At 39.4% G+C, this 18,075-nt stretch overlaps 1 protein-coding gene across 3 annotated transcripts in view; it reads right to left on the reverse strand.

Annotated features, from left to right (window-relative positions):
- The window catches only part of TMEM131 (transmembrane protein 131), a 299,432-nt gene that overhangs the window by 53,585 nt on the left and 227,772 nt on the right, over positions 1-18,075 (reverse strand). For all 3 annotated transcript variants that reach the window (XM_088454095.1, XM_088454094.1, XM_088454093.1), the window contains exons 12-23: positions 13,577-13,685; positions 12,921-13,029; positions 11,407-11,560; positions 11,141-11,311; positions 7,369-7,479; positions 6,583-6,717; positions 6,179-6,283; positions 5,639-5,725; positions 3,456-3,608; positions 2,610-2,685; positions 1,919-2,030; positions 1,441-1,579 (exon numbers count right to left, since the gene is read on the reverse strand). In XM_088454095.1, coding sequence (XP_088310221.1) covers positions 1,441-1,579; positions 1,919-2,030; positions 2,610-2,685; positions 3,456-3,608; positions 5,639-5,725; positions 6,179-6,283; positions 6,583-6,717; positions 7,369-7,479; positions 11,141-11,311; positions 11,407-11,560; positions 12,921-13,029; positions 13,577-13,685 — 1,461 coding nt within the window. The remainder of the gene's footprint in view (positions 1-1,440; positions 1,580-1,918; positions 2,031-2,609; positions 2,686-3,455; positions 3,609-5,638; positions 5,726-6,178; positions 6,284-6,582; positions 6,718-7,368; positions 7,480-11,140; positions 11,312-11,406; positions 11,561-12,920; positions 13,030-13,576; positions 13,686-18,075) is intronic.

An 18,075-nucleotide genomic window follows, 5' to 3' on the forward strand; every position in this document is an offset into this window, starting at 1 on the left:
ACCGTAATAGGCCGCGCCATGGACAAACACTGCCGGCAAAGGCCCTCCGCGCTACCCTCCCCCTCCGCTAACGGTACTTTGCACGTGGTACACTGTAGCCGGAGGGGAAAATCACTTTCAGACATGATGGCACCACGTATGTGACCTCTCTCACCAATTAAGTATTAAATAGGCGAGAGACCACCCTGCAGCACCGCACCGCAAGGGCTTTAGCAGAAAGAACAGGGACAGTAATAAAGCTGACAGTTTAGAGAAGAAAAGATTACAGGCAGCAGCGCTAGCACAGTCACATACAATGCAGAGAAATAACAATTCCTGCACTAACAGCGCTGATCACTCAACTACACAGACACAGGGCCTGGTAGGACACAGCGCTGCATACACAGACCTGACCACAGCGGAGGAGAGGTATGCGGGGGGACCCAGACCACGATGCTTCCGTCCAGCGCTTCCAGCAGCGTTCACCATGCGTTCTGGAGAAGATGGCCGCCGAGGAGCAGAGAGGAGGCTGGCCTGGGGGAGGAGCGCTGCCACAGGACCAGTCGGCAGCATGCAGAGAGGGCTGTGTGCAGCGGGGGAGGCGCCGGCTGTGAGACAGGGAAGGCGCGCTCCCCTGGCATGCATTTAACCCCTGGGACGCCGCAGCGCTACCGCTCTGCTGCGGTCCGCTGTCCCAGGGGGTAGTGGAAGCGCAGGTTGGTCGCCTGGCTCCACGCTGCAGCCAGTCCCCAGGGAGCCCCCTGCCTGGGGACTTAGGACCATGTGATCAGCGGGGACCCACCGCGGGACCCCGCTGCTTACCTCTGTCCCCCTTGAATCCGGCCATGGTCCGGAGCATCTGGGGTCACCGCTAGCTGTGACCCCAGACGCCCACCAGCATCCCCGGATCAGTACCGGCGTTCTGGTACCGGCGGGGTGTAGGGAAGACAGCATGGACGTCAGGACTGCATGAAGAATAAGCTTCAGGGGCTCTTCTAGCCCCCACTCCAACAGGTGCACCCGACTCCGGCCGGGCACCAAACTAAACTGAGGTGCCTTGGCCCGGGGGCGGGGTATAGGAGGGGGACCTAGTGCATCCTGGGAGGCTGAAAGCTTAACTCTTTGGTGCCCTGCGACTGACGTCACACCTATACCCCAAGGTATCCTGTGGATACCCTATGGACCCTGAAGTAGAAATATCATTCAGTGGTTACTTTTCTAGTGTTTGAGGACTTGTTTATTGCAGTTGCAATGTTTCTGTAATGTTGGTACAAAATAACTTTTCATGCTACTTTCAAACAAACAAGTTCTGCCTGGAGCAGACACTTCAAGCTACTGCTCGAGACCTATTTTATGTGCATCAATGACCATAACTAAATATACAGAGATGAATAGGCAATGTACACATATAGTCTTTTGTCAAAGTAAAGCAGCATAAAATGCAGCAGCTGCTGTACTTACCGATGAACTGTTGGTATTCGTTAAGGGGAAGTGTACATGACGGGATGAGCTGACAATAGATGGCCAAACAAGCTCAGCCTTAGCCTCTGCAAGGACATTTTTCTGCAGATCAGTGTCAACCTCAAACACAGCTTCAGGCCTAAAGGGACAAAATAAGAGCGTGCGTTGCTTTCAGGAAATTATTAATGTTACGTAGCGGCATCATATTATGCAGCACTTTCTGTAGATTACTGAATCACTCACACTAGTACCTGCCCAATTGGTGCTTGTAACCTACATTTTCTTTCACACATGTCCATTTTGTCAGAAGCAGATTTTTTTTGGATAGTGGGAGGAACCCACACAAACATGGGGAACACAAACCCCACACATGGTGCTATGGCTAATACTGAACCCATAACCCCAGTCCTGTGAGACAGCAATGCAAAACAGTTAGTATTTTATCATAAATTGAAGAAAGATTTGCACATATACTTACATATTAGAATTAGAGATTTCAGACCACTTCTTGTAAAGATTATCATAATAATCCCAGTCTGAGTCCCAAACATCCTCCTGCATTGCTAAATGGTGTTGAGTCTTCAGCTCATCTGGGAATAAAACAATACTTTAAAAACCTACTGCTTGCATCCATTCCTACACACTAATGCTGGGCATACACTATACAATTATCTGTCAGATATCTGGCTGCTTGGAATGAAAACCTGGTAATGTATGGGAGCTAATGGCAGTCGACCATTTGCTCACAAACACTGGAAAACAGACAAAAATGGTCGTTCAGACAAATGGTTAAAACTCACTAATTTAACCAATTTGAACAATTTTTTTTGTCAGTTTTCCAGTGTTTAAAACCATATGGATGACTGTCATTAGCTCCCATACATTACCAAGTTTTCATTCCAACTAGCCAGATTGGACAGATATCTGATAAGTGTATGTCAAGCATAAGACAAACTGAGGATCCCCTGACCCTAATTAGGTCTAAAATACACATTTCTCAAGTGCATTTTAAATATATAGTACGTGATCAGATGTCTTTGAAAGTAAGAGTGTGACCAAACTAAAAATGTGCTTGTCCAATATACTACTGCACAACCCCACAGCCCTCATTTTGCTTCACAAAAAGAAGCAAAAAAGATGTAACAATTCTTATCACCACAAATACTTACTTTTAGATATAAAGGGAAGTCCAACATAACAGTGGTCTCCACAATGTAAAGCAGCATCAAAGTAGATATTTGCTATCTGCAAAGAAAAGGAATTATAAAAAGTGTTATAAGTCAGTCCGCTGTCTCTTGCAGCTTGCATCTTCAGGTATGACCTAACTAGCAGAAGATGCTGGCACTTGTAACACCATTGAAGATGGAGAGTCAAATATTATTTGACCAATACTACATAATTAAATGTGCCATAGCAAATGAGTACTTCGGCCTTCTATAGCCAACGGTCAGACTGCCCCTTCACTTCTACATGGTCCTATCTTTGGTCAAAGAGTAATGGGCACCACTACTGTGTCATGTGATCTCATTATAGAGTATGCATGCACACCTTCAAATAGAACTAGCCCATATTTCAATTGAAATAGGAGATTACAATGATGCTGCGTAGTGTTTTGTGGCAAAAAAATATTCTCTGTATTGTTCCCCCTCCCGCAAATACAATTTCCAGGAGACTTTAGCAGAGTCTATAGCATTGTGCAATGAATGGGAGGTGTGTAATGTGGCAGCTTACTAGATAGGATGCACCTACTGTCTATCCTTTAGCAAGGCCTATTACTGCCATATCTACTTAGGGCACAGCTGGGGCACCAGGAGAATACTTCCACTAAAGCACTACTTGTAGGGGGGCTCATTGGAAAAAGGAGATTGGCCGAACTCAGACGCAAAGGACATTAAAGCATATATATTCTCACACACCAAGCAACAGCCATATACTACTTCCATACAGTGGCAGAACTTTATGCAAGTTATTTAAAATGATAGAACCTCAGACAGTGACTACTACTGTGGTTATACCTTAGATTTTTTCCCAGGCTCTATTTCCTCTTTATTGCTCCGTAATCGCTTATAAAAAAATCTCATGTCCTCCGATAAGGAGCGTATTTGCTGTATTTTCACCTTCTGTGAGAAGGAACTCATAATATTTAAACTCTGATGAACTAGTTTTCCCTACAGCAAAACAGAAAACAGAATGTATAGGTAAATCATCATACAACAAGATTGGCTAGTTCTTATATTCCTATGACAAGAATGCATTTTCACACATTTCATAAAGAAAAACCAAGTACATTTAACAGACAGCACCAGCTGTTTGTATGTCAGTTAGTCTTTAACTTAAGTAGCTTCCCCCAACGTGGCAGCGTTTATAAAGTCAGTGAGGTAAACGAGTCTTTCCAAGTACACATGCCTTTACAACACCTGACTGCTGGAGGTCAACATAGCTTCCAGTGCTAATGAAATTACATCTCATGCACAAATCACAATGCAGCATTTAGTACCTTATTTATTACCAGTTATTTATATAGCGCACACATATTCCGCAGCGCTTTGCAGAGAATATTTGGCCATCCACATCAGTCCCTGCCCCAGTGGAGCTTACAATCTATATTCCCTACCACATGCTCACACATACACACTGGGATTAATTTGTGATGGGAGCCAATTAACCTACCAGTATATATTTTTGGAGTGTGGGACGAAACCGGAGTACCCGGAGGAAACCCACGCAAGCACAGGGAGAACATACAAACTCCGCACAGGTACCTTACAAGTGTGATCTTATTAGGAGGCTTCCTCAGACAGGTGGATTTGGGTATAATGTCAATTTAATGAGATAGGAGTATTGCAAATGTCAAAAGTAGTGTTTTTTTTTTTTTTTTTTTACTGGTGAAAAGTTTATTAAATCAAAAAATTGCCCAGAAATGCAGAAACACATTACATACATTTCTTCACAGTTGGAATATAGATATTACTGAAACTAGGACTTATTGTACTTCGTGCCAAAAGACAGTACTGTGCCTGCTGGTTATTAAATTGCACCACAACATAGGTCAGACAGTGGGACTGACATCTCCCGATGACCAATTAACAAGGATGAGACTGACTCGGCAGTAAGTACTATTGGCCTGTGACACCAATTATATTAGAAATTACACGTTACCTACTTTATGCCTTTGGCTTTATTTAAATTAGAAGCTGTTGGCAGACATTTCTGTGATGCTAATCTCATGTGACCATTCACAGGAAACATGCTGGAAAGCTGGCAACATGATGTCAGATGATGTTTCTCATACCCATAGGAAATAAGTGGGTGTCCAGGGTCAGCAAAACGACTTTGTCACTTGATGAAAATCCTTTTTTTTTTTATTTTCATCAAGTGACACAGTTGTTTTGCTGACCCTGGACACCCGCTTATTTCCACGGAGAGCCATAAGCGCTATATATATTGCGGTGACGGTGCCCGCTGGCTGGATTCAGGACGGTGAGAGAAAATCAGGCGGTCATGTGTTGACTATATTACAGCCTCAGGATTTCCCCGTCAGAGGATAACCTTGTCCATTGGCCAGGCGGTAGGAGATTCCAATAACCGCTACACCTCTTCAGGATATACAGGTGGATTATACGTACGCTTCAAATTAGCGTGAAGTCCATGTTTCCTAAATAACATTATACTGTTTACATCTTTGGAAATCATTTTAGCGTTACCCCTTGTTTAAAACCCGGAGGTAGAATCAAGGGGATATTAGGACTCTCACATGTGGACTTTGATCGGGTGAGAACTGTCAGATCAAGATTGGTCACATTATATATGAAATATACAATTTTTATATATATATTTTTTATGTTTTTTGCTTCCTTTAGTAAACTTGCCAGTTATGCAGGTTTTTATTAGGAACTAAGAAGTTCCATGGTAATGCATGATAGTCCGTATAGACTTTTACAATATTAAGGTGATTGTTATATGTCATTTGTATACCACTATTGACATGCTTATTGTGTGTTTATTAAATATATGTTAGATTTATTTGGTGTCTTGAATTAATTTCTGCCACGTTAAGTATTTGTAATTACAAGTCCAATTAGCGCAACTCCGCCAGTGTAATATTTATTTTCAATTGCTCATCTATTTGAAAGCTGAGACAGATGAGCAAAGAAGACCCCATCAAACAGCAGCAAAGGATTCCTAGAAATCTTCTTACCGGAAAGGAAGGCGGAAGAGTAATGTACTTCGGCGAGCAGGTCAATGAACCCACAGCAATCACTGCCTTCACAGGGATTGTCAATATCTATACAGAAAAAGAAACCGCAAGTGAATTACCAATGCTTGTAATGCCATATAACGCATATCAGTGCACTATCATTAGTTAGAATATATGCTAGACATTAAATAATCTTTAGGAAAATAATTCGAAAGAATATTTATTGTAAAACAAATCAACTGGGAGTCAGCAGGTAGACCGAAGACATTTAAAATCCAAGATTTGGTGTTTGGGCCTCCAGATGAGGTCTGCATCTTCTAAACCTCCAGTAATACTTGCTATGAGCAGCAGCTTATAGACCTCCAATAATAATTGCTATGGGGCCGTCACACAATTATAATACAGTGTACATTTCACAGAAACAGGGACCTTTTAGTCCACTTTGTCCAAATAGTGAGTGCAAAATATTACAAGTACACTGTGCTTGGAGAGAGAATGATATATTCACAAATATGCTACAAGGGAACATTCTGAACATACCTCAAAATCTGTGGTTATTTGGATACCTCCATCGTAGAATCCTTCAAGATTTTTTGCTATTAATGTCACTCGAAACACTGCATAATAACCTGCAGTTAATATAACCTGGAAACAAAAAAATACACAAAACGGATTGTGAATTTCTTTCTGTGCTTATTTACTCATGAGATGGAGCCATAGTACACAAGCACACAACATACATAGGAAAGGACATGTGCGTATAATACATTGCTCACTGTAATGGAGCACAGCTGCATTGGCAGTCACACATATTTAAAAGTCTGGAAGTGGCTGAAACAAGAGTGATATCCAAATCATACAATTAAGTGATCGATCATTCGGAAAACATGTAAAGATGGGAAATGTAACGATTACTATAACCCTCAGGTGAGACGGGCACTTACTGAGGTGCGGTCAGATGCAGTGGAGTTTTCAATCTCCAGGAGGCTTGTTATTATGGTCGTCCTGTTTCCCTTCTCTGTAGTAAGAAGTTCTATTGAAAGACTGTCTCCAATAATGTGCCAACTTTTAATAGCCAGCTATAACAGCAGATGTGCAACACAAAGAATTTATATTAACAAACATTTATGAAGAAAACATAATTAAGAGTAATAACAATGCACTACAAGTTTTATCCTAAGTAGCATACAGAGTGGTATAATCCATTAGACATAGACTTCCTGTGCATATATTATTTTACTTCAACTTACACTGACCACACATTTCACCAGTTTTCTCTTAAAAAAAAAAAAAAAGGATTGAAAAGTACTTATAATAATATAGAATAATCACAATATTTTAGAATGTTAACTTCTTGTTGACTTTTGTTTCTTAAATGTCACAATCTTAGAAACAAATATGCAATAAAAGCCCCTATCACCAGCAGGAGACATAAGCAATCATTTTACGGGTTAGTCCAACAGTCAAGATATGGTCATGAATAGAAGATCTGCCCACAAAATGCATGCATCCAATGAAAGTACAATATTTGACTGCATGTGCATTTTTTATAGACTAGATTTGTAGCGACATAATTTATTTACATCGCCATATTATGTGTGTGTTATGGCATGCAAGTCTTTTGTAAAAGTCAAATCATGGTGGTTAAAGGTAATCACATGCAGGATAATAAACACCATCTGAGCAGGATAAAAAGAACACCCACTGACAGGTCAGCGTCCGTCACTTACCTCTATAGGGTTGTTGTTTATAATCGCAATGAGAAGACTACTAGATTCTGCAGCACTAAGGATTCCAAAATCTAAAAAACGCTCTTCTGGTTTAGGAGGTAGAGCAAAGTACTGCAAAGGCATAAAAGCAAATATCTGTTCAGCAGTTTTAAAATTGCAAACAGCTACAGATATGTTCTTAAAATGAAACGCTTGTATATGTGTGCGACAGAGTATGAATCTGTATACAAAGTGCTACGATGCAGTAGAGCCTCATGAAGCAGTTTGTTGTGACTAATACGTATTTTCTGGCGAAAAAGACAGTCAGCGCAGGCAGAGAAGTGCAGGACTTGGGGGCTCACTCTCACTAGGCGTCTCAAGCCGCATGGCATATTGAGGCTAGGTTTATGAGGACATTTGTACTATGATGGATCAACATTTTGATAAAAGGAGTGGGTGAATAGCTATAGTTTGTAATACAATGGAACACAAATAGAAATTTTTGACAAAATTGTGCTTTCAGAAGAGCAATCACAAATCAGTTCTGCAAGGACAAATACCCAAAAACTCCAGAAATATAAACCATGGAAAACATCAGTTGTAAATCAGACACTTGCAAAACAAAGTTAATAAATAAAAAAGTTTCAGAAAAAAATAGTGCAGATCAAATTCATGATTCTACAGTATAATTTATACACATTGGTCTTGCGTAAATAATCAGGACCATGTAAGAGTATTATGAGTCTATGCTTGTTTAAAATAAAAAGTAAAAAAAAAAAAACACATGCAAGAATATTTTTTTATGCCAATAAAACTTGAGTAATAGTGCACTGTGCCAGTCAAGGTCAACGCATGGATTCATAATAGCCGTGACTGGCAGAACTGCCCATTCTATTTTTTTTCTTGCAATTCATTTAAAGTCTGTAGTAAATACTCCTAAACTATTTGAAATCTGTTCTAAATCTAGTCTGAACTTTTTAAACCTTCGATATGCACACCAGAGATTAAGCTTTTTTTCCCATAAAATGATGTAGAAACTGCAGCGAAGTGTCTTTTTGGAGTTTGGCAGCGTTATTTACACCATCTTCAGACGGTGTAGACTGCTTTAAGTCTATGGAGGCTTATGAGCAGGAGAGAGATCTCTCTCCCCAACAGACTCAGGCCGGCAGCGGAATTTAACACTGTGTGCATTCGTAGTGTCAGCTTCCCCCGGAGAAGTCTTTCACAAGCGATAAACACTAACAAAATGCCAGGGATATAACTTGCAGGGACAGCTGTCCCTGAGAGTTCCCCTTTGTAATAGCATTGATATTTTCATTAAAAATGAAAATATATCTAAAATGATACAGATCCTTAATATTCGTAGCAGATTTCATGAAGTTCGTTCTGCTATGTGATTTCCTGGTTAGTGCTGGCTGCCTGTACTCTTGGACTGTTCATCCAGTCCCTGGATCACTTATTTCGGTAACATTGTGATATCCCTGTTGTGAGACTTCAAATTTTCACTTTTCTGCGAGTACTCTGCAACACCTAAGCATACTCCAGAGACTTTTGAACATTTCAGTTATCATTTGGATTCCCCAGATGTATGACTTATCACATAAATCATTCTGGTCTCTGTTATTCGGTCATATACTCACCTTCAAACCCAAACAATTTACTACAGCTAGCTATTTGCTTGCACATTGATACCTTACCAGCTTATAGATGTGTCCTCCAACACATTTGCCACATGGCGCATCCTAGTGGCATCACAGCTGCAGATAGCCTCTCACAGTGCACAAAAGAGACGCTACCTTTCCCTGGTAGACGAGCCAAGGTTTTGGCCTGCTTTTTGCCGTTATGAGCTGCCACAATTCTTTGAAGTGTGCTCAACGCGTTTCACACCTTCGTCAGGATCATATTGTGAAACGAAAGTTGGTCTTTTTATGAGGTCCTTTTTCATTTGCATAATTGAAACCATTTTCAGCTGTGGGGTCGGACACAGCTTGAGGCAGAAAAGTAAAAAGGGAGAATACGTAAATATGGTTTTGATAGGATACAATCACAAGGAGATGCAATCAACACCATATTTACATATTCTCCCTTTTTGCTTTTCTGCCTCAAGCTGTGTTCGACCCCACAGATGAAAATGGTTTCAATTATGCAAATGAAAAAGGACCTCATAAAAAGACCAACTTTCCTTTCACAATATGCTCCTGACGAAGGTGTGTAAGCACACAAACGCGTTGAGCACACTTCAAAGAATTGTGGCAGCTCATAACAGCAAAAGGCAGTCCAAAACCTTGGCTCGTCTACCAGGGAAAGGTAGTGATCCCCACTGTAGAGACCAACAAGCAGTGGGACGGCGGGATAATAATAGAGCTAGCTAATGCATAAACCCCTTTGCCGATTACTAGCCTCTGTGCCCTCCAACGGAAGATCCCGCTGTGAGACCAAACTGAGTCTCAGTGCGGTGACAGGCAAACTTACAGAGCAATCCGGGACGTTCAACTGATAAGGAATCACATGGCACACTCCACGTGAACACCGGTGTCTCTGCCAGTGATCGATTCACAGGTCAGTACGGGACACAACCTGACAAAAAGGACAGTGCACAGACACCGCGAGTTCAACAGCTAAAGTGGATGAGCTCATTCCAAATCATTATAAACTATTTAATCCATGCCGGTAAGATAAAGATAACTTTTCAAATGCTGTACTGCGGCATATCTAGTGTTAATAGTTATTTTTTCAAAGAACGGACAATTTCCAAACAAAAGGGTTTTTTTTACCGAACAGCTAGGAAGAATTGAATATTTCCTCACAGGGAATTTTTATTCTGTTTGTTATAATCATACACAATATACTGTATATTTATCAATGTTTGAAGATAATGGTTTTGTCTCAAATTAAATACATAAAAAGTACATAAAATCATCATTAATTTATATTGTGCAATTGCATACTTATATACATTACAGCTTTTATAGCATCTAAATGTATCTTTTATATATTAAATTCAATTATTCGTGTTTAGCGCAGCCAATTTTTTTCCTTTAATATTCATGTTTTTGCCCACTCTTCTTTTTTCGGCAGCAACATCCCCACACTATCAGGTCCTATATGGAGCGCTACTATTCATCAGTTTCTTTTCTCTTGAATTTTTTCTTCTAAATCTATATGCATCTAGACAAATAGGAACCACTGGTCTGTGACTTCCCATACAAACTATAAATATAAACAAATACTAATTCCTAAATATATTGTTCAGTGACACTTTGTCTTAAGTACCTATAAATGATCTCCCCATTGCTTGTAGAAAATGGTGATTTAGCTCACCATAAACTATAAATGTTCACCTCTTTACAACATACACTGCAGCAATATAGGTTTCAATTGCATTAATTACAAAGAAAACAACAGTGTTGAAAACTAGAGCAGTTATCTGCATTAAAGAAATAAAATGTTGCATCCAATAGCAGCTTTACAAATATCATAATTTTATGAACTGTACTGGAAAGACAGCTACAATCTTATTTGATGCATTGGCTTATAGCGCTTTTTGCACTCATCTCATAATATGCAAAGGATTCAAATGAACAAAAAATAAGAAACCTTTCCATGGACAAACTATACAGCACAAAACAAAGTGAAACACTACAAAACAAACGGCACTTCACTAACTCTTATTTCAAATACATTCTTCCAAGGGTAGGGCATAAGAAATAATTTTCCACGGCATGGTTTATTAACATGTTCTAGTGATGAGCTGACCTACAAAAAGCAGTGAAGTACAGTCAAGAATACTCACATCTAGAAAGCCTGTGTACGCTCGTACGGGAAGGTGGAATTTTGATGCATTGGTAATAAGTAATATATTACTGTCTATATGGACAGAGAACGTTGAAGGTGTGAATATAAGTGAAAATATATATATTGATTCACTAGGAGGAAGTAATACATGTGAAGTAAAATTCTGGACCTGCAATTAGGAGACAAAAGGAACAGAAAATAACGTTATATAAAAATATAGTGTGCAAGTTGATTGGATGACTTTTAATTGGTATTCAGACATACTTTAAACATGGTCTTTGCATCTGTAGGTAACAAGACATCATGTAGGAGTACAGCAAAAGGAAAGGTGTTTGTCAAGAAGATGGGTCTCTCCACTGGATCAGATGGACTATCACGGATGTGAAATAAGGTGGCTGCATGATCAAACCCCAAGTACCTGAGTACAAAATAATCACAAAGAAAACCATTTAATGTATGTTCTTCATACGGAACCAAACCAACTGTATTCATATAACAAAACAAGTGGGATATCGGATTTTAATGAATAATTTCAAACAGACATCTTCCCACTTGAGTTTGACAGAAGCTGGCTATTAATACTATGCACTGCTGGGGACCCCATGTTCCTGCCTTTATCAGACTTTCAGCCATGGCCTTAGGGCTGGTCTCTATTTCCCTTCATATGGATCATGCCCTTGTCACATGTAGCCCTGTCTTCCCTTACTCACACATATCTAGGGACAAAAAGACACTGCAGTAAGGATTCTAGTGATGCTATTTGCTGCAGGTGGCTACATACAGATGTGCAGACGATGACTAATGACTACAATAGATGTTCTGGCCCTAGTGAAATGCACCTAACACAATTTCTACTTGTTTTGTTAATGTGGACATGGAACTATAGAGAAACAATTGGATGATTCCACTGCGCTAACACAGGGTACAAATAATAGAAGGTTTATCAGCCTTGAGTCACAAATCAAATTGTACCCTGTGTTAGCATGTTAGCACAATGGAAACATCAGTTTCATCTTTCATCCTTGGACTTTTGGCACAAGTCCCTCCATTTCCAGCAAATACTTAAGAGTACATTAGTTATTTTGTAGCGTCGGAGTAAAGCGATTCACACAAACCTGTTTCCATGGAACTATAGAGAAACAAAAACAGCAATATCATATTATGTTCTATTTACATTACCAATAGATGTGTGTGTGTATTAAGTACAAGTTTGTTGTGGTGTACTCAGGCTAATAAGTAAAAGAACTTTGTGGAGCATCTATCACCCTGCAACCAGTCTACTAAGATTTAAAGCTTACTATGCATACGGTAGTGTGATTGTAGCAGAGGGGCTCATTCTGAGTTTGGAATACAGCAAAAGAGAGCACGGAAGTAACTATGCACCTGGACGAACCATGTTGCAATGCAAGGGGTGTAAATACATACATTTATTTGCATGCAGGGTAAAATACTGGCTGCTGTCGCAAGTAGCCCACAAATGCAGGACAGCTTTATTTGTACACTACAATGTAAATCTGAGTTTCAAATCTTTCTGTATAATTTACGTCTGTCCCACCTGCCGTGCTGCATGGCTTATCCAAGGTGCAGTTACTTGCTCTATCTTACTCTATTCCCACATAGAATCTGGCCCAGTTACAGCACCTTCATGGAAAGAATCAATTTTTTTTTAAACATTGTAAATATCTTAAGAAAGCTCAAGACATTTATTTATGTAAAACTTTGGATATACTCCCTCAGTTTGCAGACAGTTGAAGTAAACAGTGAGCATAGTTACTCACCCATCTAATACTTCAGCTTGATATGGAATTTCTAGCTTTGAGTAACTCTTCTCTTTTGCTTTAACTGTAATTTTTCCAGAAAACTGTGATGATCTCTTTGCTTTTGATGCTGTTAAGACAAAACATTTTGTTTTTAAACTATATTTTTAAACAAGGTGGTGAGGAAAGTACAGTACAAAGAAGTTAAAAGCAGGTGATATGAGCATCACAGAGTGCGTGCCGTTACTAGTATACATAGAGTAGTTCTATTTGAAAGTCACATTCAAGTGTCTTGCTTAAACAACAGATACATATTCTGGAGGATAGTTTAGATAAGTCAGTACATTCTGTTTCCTAATAAACACATAGCTCTTCACCACAGCCGCAGAAAATATGCTGGGGAGGATATTACAACGGGATCCAGTCAATATCCCAGCACCTGTCAGAATCCAGGCGTCGTCATCCTAAAAGTAAGTAGCGAGGTTAGGGGGGGGTGTGAGGCACTGGGGGGAGAGGATTAGGTCTAAGGTGCGTGGAAGGGGAGGTTAGGTTTAGGCTCCGGAGGGGGGTTGGGGAGAGGTTCGATTTAGCCATTAGGGAGGAAGGGTAGGGGTTGGAGAAGGTTTAGAATACCTACGCATACAGTGTAAGAGGAGTCATTGTAGATTCAAGCTTACCATCAAAACTGATGCTTGCAACTTTGGTATATCTGCTCTCTGCAGCTTTCAATGTTATTGGTTTGAAGTGAACAGTTATTGCATCATTCTGAGGTGTTGATCGTACACTCTAAACAAAAGAAGCAACCATTATTAATCCAACCAACCATAGAACATCCTAAACCTCTTAATTACTGAACTAAAAGCTTAAATTTAAAAGCTATATGCCAAGTAGAAAGCCATCTCTCCAAACCTTGCTCTTTGAAAAAATTTAATGTTTTATATGTTATTTAAATATCCATCTGTTCTCTCAGCATGTACAGGCCTTTTCATATTGCTTCCATAGGAATTATGTAACTGAATGAAAAAAATCAGGTCTGATCTATGCTGCCCAGCCAACCCTACATTACTATATTATAAATGGATACTGGTGGATACACGGCACAGACACGACCTGTCGTTCTGTCTAATTATTGCTAGGAAATGACAGCAAGAATACAGAGCACAGTAACATTGATCATAGGTGGCTTCATGTAATAACATTTACTCCAAATTGCAGGTCTGTAAAAGGTTATGAATGTATACACACAATAACTTAATCTTATATTTAAACAATCATATCCAAGCTCTTTTCCCTTTTTCCCCCTGTGAACATCAGACTTCAGTCAATTACCCCAATGTAGAGCACCAGAGGTAGTCAGATGAGGCAGTTGTAAATGCGGACCTCCTTTGGCACTCACAGCATATGGAAACTACACCTTTGGGGCTATTTACTTTGCTTCACTTGTTCATACAAACAGGCAAAAGCTGCTGCTATTGAAGTGCCGACTTTCAGCTTTAATTGAAGGGTTTTAACAAAAATATTGTAGGAAAAGTTTTGGAATTGCAACCATTTTTATACACAATCTCCTATTTTCATCAGCTCAAATGTAATTGGAAACAAAAATGGATTCCAAGTTTATTAATTAAAAATTATGTGTGAGATGGCAGAATTCAATCAGAAACTCGATCTTGAAAAATAAAAACATTTAATAATGTATATTTAATCTTAATATCACAATTATACATACATTAATTGTAACATACAATAATCTAGCTACAACATGTAATGGCTTATATACATATATATATATATGCATACATATATATATATATATACATATATATACATACATACATATATATATATACATACATACATATATATATATATGCATACATATATATATACATACATATATATACATACATATATATACATACATATATATACATACATACATACATACATACATACATATACATACATACATACACATACATACATACACATACATACATATATATACATACATATATATACATACATATATATACATACATATATATACATACATATATATACATACATATATATATATATATATATATACATACATATATATACATACATATATACATACATATATATACATATATATATATATATATATATATATATAATAAAATTGCAGGACACTAGTCCCTATATGAATAAAATACAAATTTTATGCACCTAACTTGCCAACTGATACCTAATATATGAACAGAAAAACACCAATCCTTAATTATGCATTCAGACTGATGTAATAAATCTAAATACTGGAGATTCAGTCGGAATAATTCAATGCAGATATGGACTAACATTCTCCTGAGATGATTGGTGCCACGGTTTAGCTCTAGGCTATCATATATGATTGTATTATTTGATTCAGGAAAATATAAAGTCTCTCGCCTGAGAGTTAAAGATGCAGTCCAATTGGAGAAAACTCATGAAATACCGCTATATTAAGCACCTGAGTATTCCATATGCGGCCAATGTAATACTGCCAACAAGGAAAAAATAAATAAAATCGCACAATAAAGTACGTGCTGCACAGTCACCTGTACTTGCCGTGTATAACCAAGCTCCAGCAGTCACCTGGAACACGCTGACAGCGTTACACCGGAGTCCCTCTCCAGGGGTAAAGTACCTCAGATCCACTCTGAGCCAGCCTCCGTGGTTACCACGCTGTGCTCCGGAATGTGCAGTGTAATGCAAATCTCACCTGTTGGCAGGTGCGCATAGCGATGCGTGTGCTGGTTGATATAAAGGGCTGATTCTCCATCTCCACTGGGTCAAAAAAAAGTGTGTCGGCAATAAGGCAGGTAGATGCATCAACTGGAGATCTACTGATGAGTTTTGCCCCTCCTACCACTGTGAGGGCTTTTTCAAAGAGTGATTATTCACTCCACCAGTTATCCTTATAAAGCACTGAATGATCATCATTAGTGAATATAGGTGTGTAATTCAACCACCTGGTTGTATCTCAGACTTTTGAATAAAAGTGAATTCCTAGCAATAGACTCACTCTTAACATCTAACTGATGCAGGGAAAATATATAGAAAAATGATCTTATAAATATCAAAATGTGCTTAATTCTCCCATGCTGTAGCACACATATACAATAGTCTTAAATATAACATGATCGAGTTTCTGATATTATGCAAAATAAATATTGATTGGGAATTTGATTCCTAAACTAAAAAACACACACACACACACACACACACACACACACACACACACACACACACACACATCCACTTCCCCCACAGACTCGAACTCATGACCCTTTGGTCTATAAACCCTTTCCTAAGCCACTACTCCATATGAGCTGGTGTATCATCCTCAGATGTAATTGGACAAACAAATGAATAAAATGTAAATTTTTATTTTTGGCACGATTCTATTCTACGCGATGTGAATAGCACCGGGAATCAGCTCCCGGAGCTATTCAATACACCGCGCAGCTAACCCCGACTAAGGATTTCTTTTCGCATTCCTCTGGGGATGAGAGTAGAAATCCGACAAAAGTCCCGGCGCGAGGCTGTTTTCTGCCCTTCGCGACTGGAAAACAGCATCGCGCCGGGAAGTTAGGTCGGGGAATGCCCGTTCTCGCGCCTAAAAACCCTGTTTAAGGCGCGAGAACGAGCCTTCCCCGACCTAATCGCGATGGATTGAATAGTTCCGGGAACTATCTCCCGGCGCTATTTACAACGCGCTCAATTGAATCAAGCCCACATTGTCTGAAGCCCATGGACATCACCAAATGCTGGGTTTTCCCCTTTGTTACGCTTAACTAGGCATTACTGAAGCGGTTTTCAGTTTCTTTGTTTTTAGTTCTTTCTGCCTCTAGTTTTGTCTTCAGCAAGTGAAATGCATGCTCGAGAGGGTTATGATCAGGTGATTGACTTGTCCATTGCAGAATATTCCACTTATATGCCTTAAAAAACTCCTGGGTTGCTATTGTAGTATATTTTGGGTCAATGTCCATGTGTACTGTGAAGCAGCATCCAATACAGCCATGGCCAAGTTGAGAATGACAAGTATTGGTTTTCACAAAGTTTGGTGCTTCAGTGTGTTTAGGCCTTTTTGTCAGATGTTACTATGGTATACTGAAGTAAAACTACAAGGATTTCATAAGTGTCAAAGGCTTTTATTGACAAATACATTAAGTTTATGCAAAGATTCAATATTAGCAGTGTTGACCCTTCTTTTTCAAGACCTCTGCAATTCGTCCTGACATGCTGTCAATCAACTCCTGGGCCACATACTGACTGATGGCCGCCCATTCTTGCCTAATCATTTGTCAGAGTTTGTGGGTTTTTGTTTGTCCATTCGCCTCTTGAGGATTGACCACAAGTTCTCAATGGGATTAAGGTCTGGGGAGTTTCCTGACCATGGACCCAAAAATTTGAGGTTTTGTTCCCCGAGCCACTTAGTTATCACTTTTTCCTTATGGCAAAGTGCTTCATCATGCTGGAAAAGGCAATGTTTGTCAAACTGTTCTTGGATGGTTGTGAGAAGTTGCTCTTCGAGGATGTTTTAGTACCATTCTGTATTTGTGGCTGTGTTCTTAGGCAAATTGTGAGGTGAGCGCACTCCCTTGTCTGAGTAGCAAACACCACGCATGAATGGTCTCAGGATGCTTTACTGTTGGCATGACACAGGACTGATGGTAGCGTTCTCCTTTCATTCTCCGGACAAGCGTTTTTTTTGTTTTTTTTTTAGATGACCCAAACAATCTGAAAGGGGATTCATCAGAGAAGAGGGATTTTGATCAGATGAATTGCAATTAATTGCACTCATGACATTCTGGAGTATACGCAAATTGCCATCATAAACACTGAAGCAGCAGACTTTGTGAAAACCAATACTTGTGTCATGCTCAAATCTTTTTGCCATGGCTGTATATCCCTAATCACTTCAGAAATCTGTCTGCTTTTGTCACATCATAATAAACACTAGTGACCCAGTGCCATAGGAAGACATGCATGCCCATTCTATGACACTGCCTCCACTGTGTTTTACAGATGGTGTGGAATGCTTGAGAGTTATTCCAAGCCTTCGCCATACTTTTTTCTTCCGATCATTCTGGTACTGGTTGATGTGTGTTCCATCTATCCAAAGAATGCTGTTCCAGACCAGGGCTGGCTT

Source organism: Taudactylus pleione, unplaced genomic scaffold (genome assembly GCF_031769625.1).
Source record: "Taudactylus pleione unplaced genomic scaffold, aTauple2 ptg000609l, whole genome shotgun sequence".
NCBI lineage: Eukaryota > Metazoa > Chordata > Amphibia > Anura > Myobatrachidae > Taudactylus > Taudactylus pleione.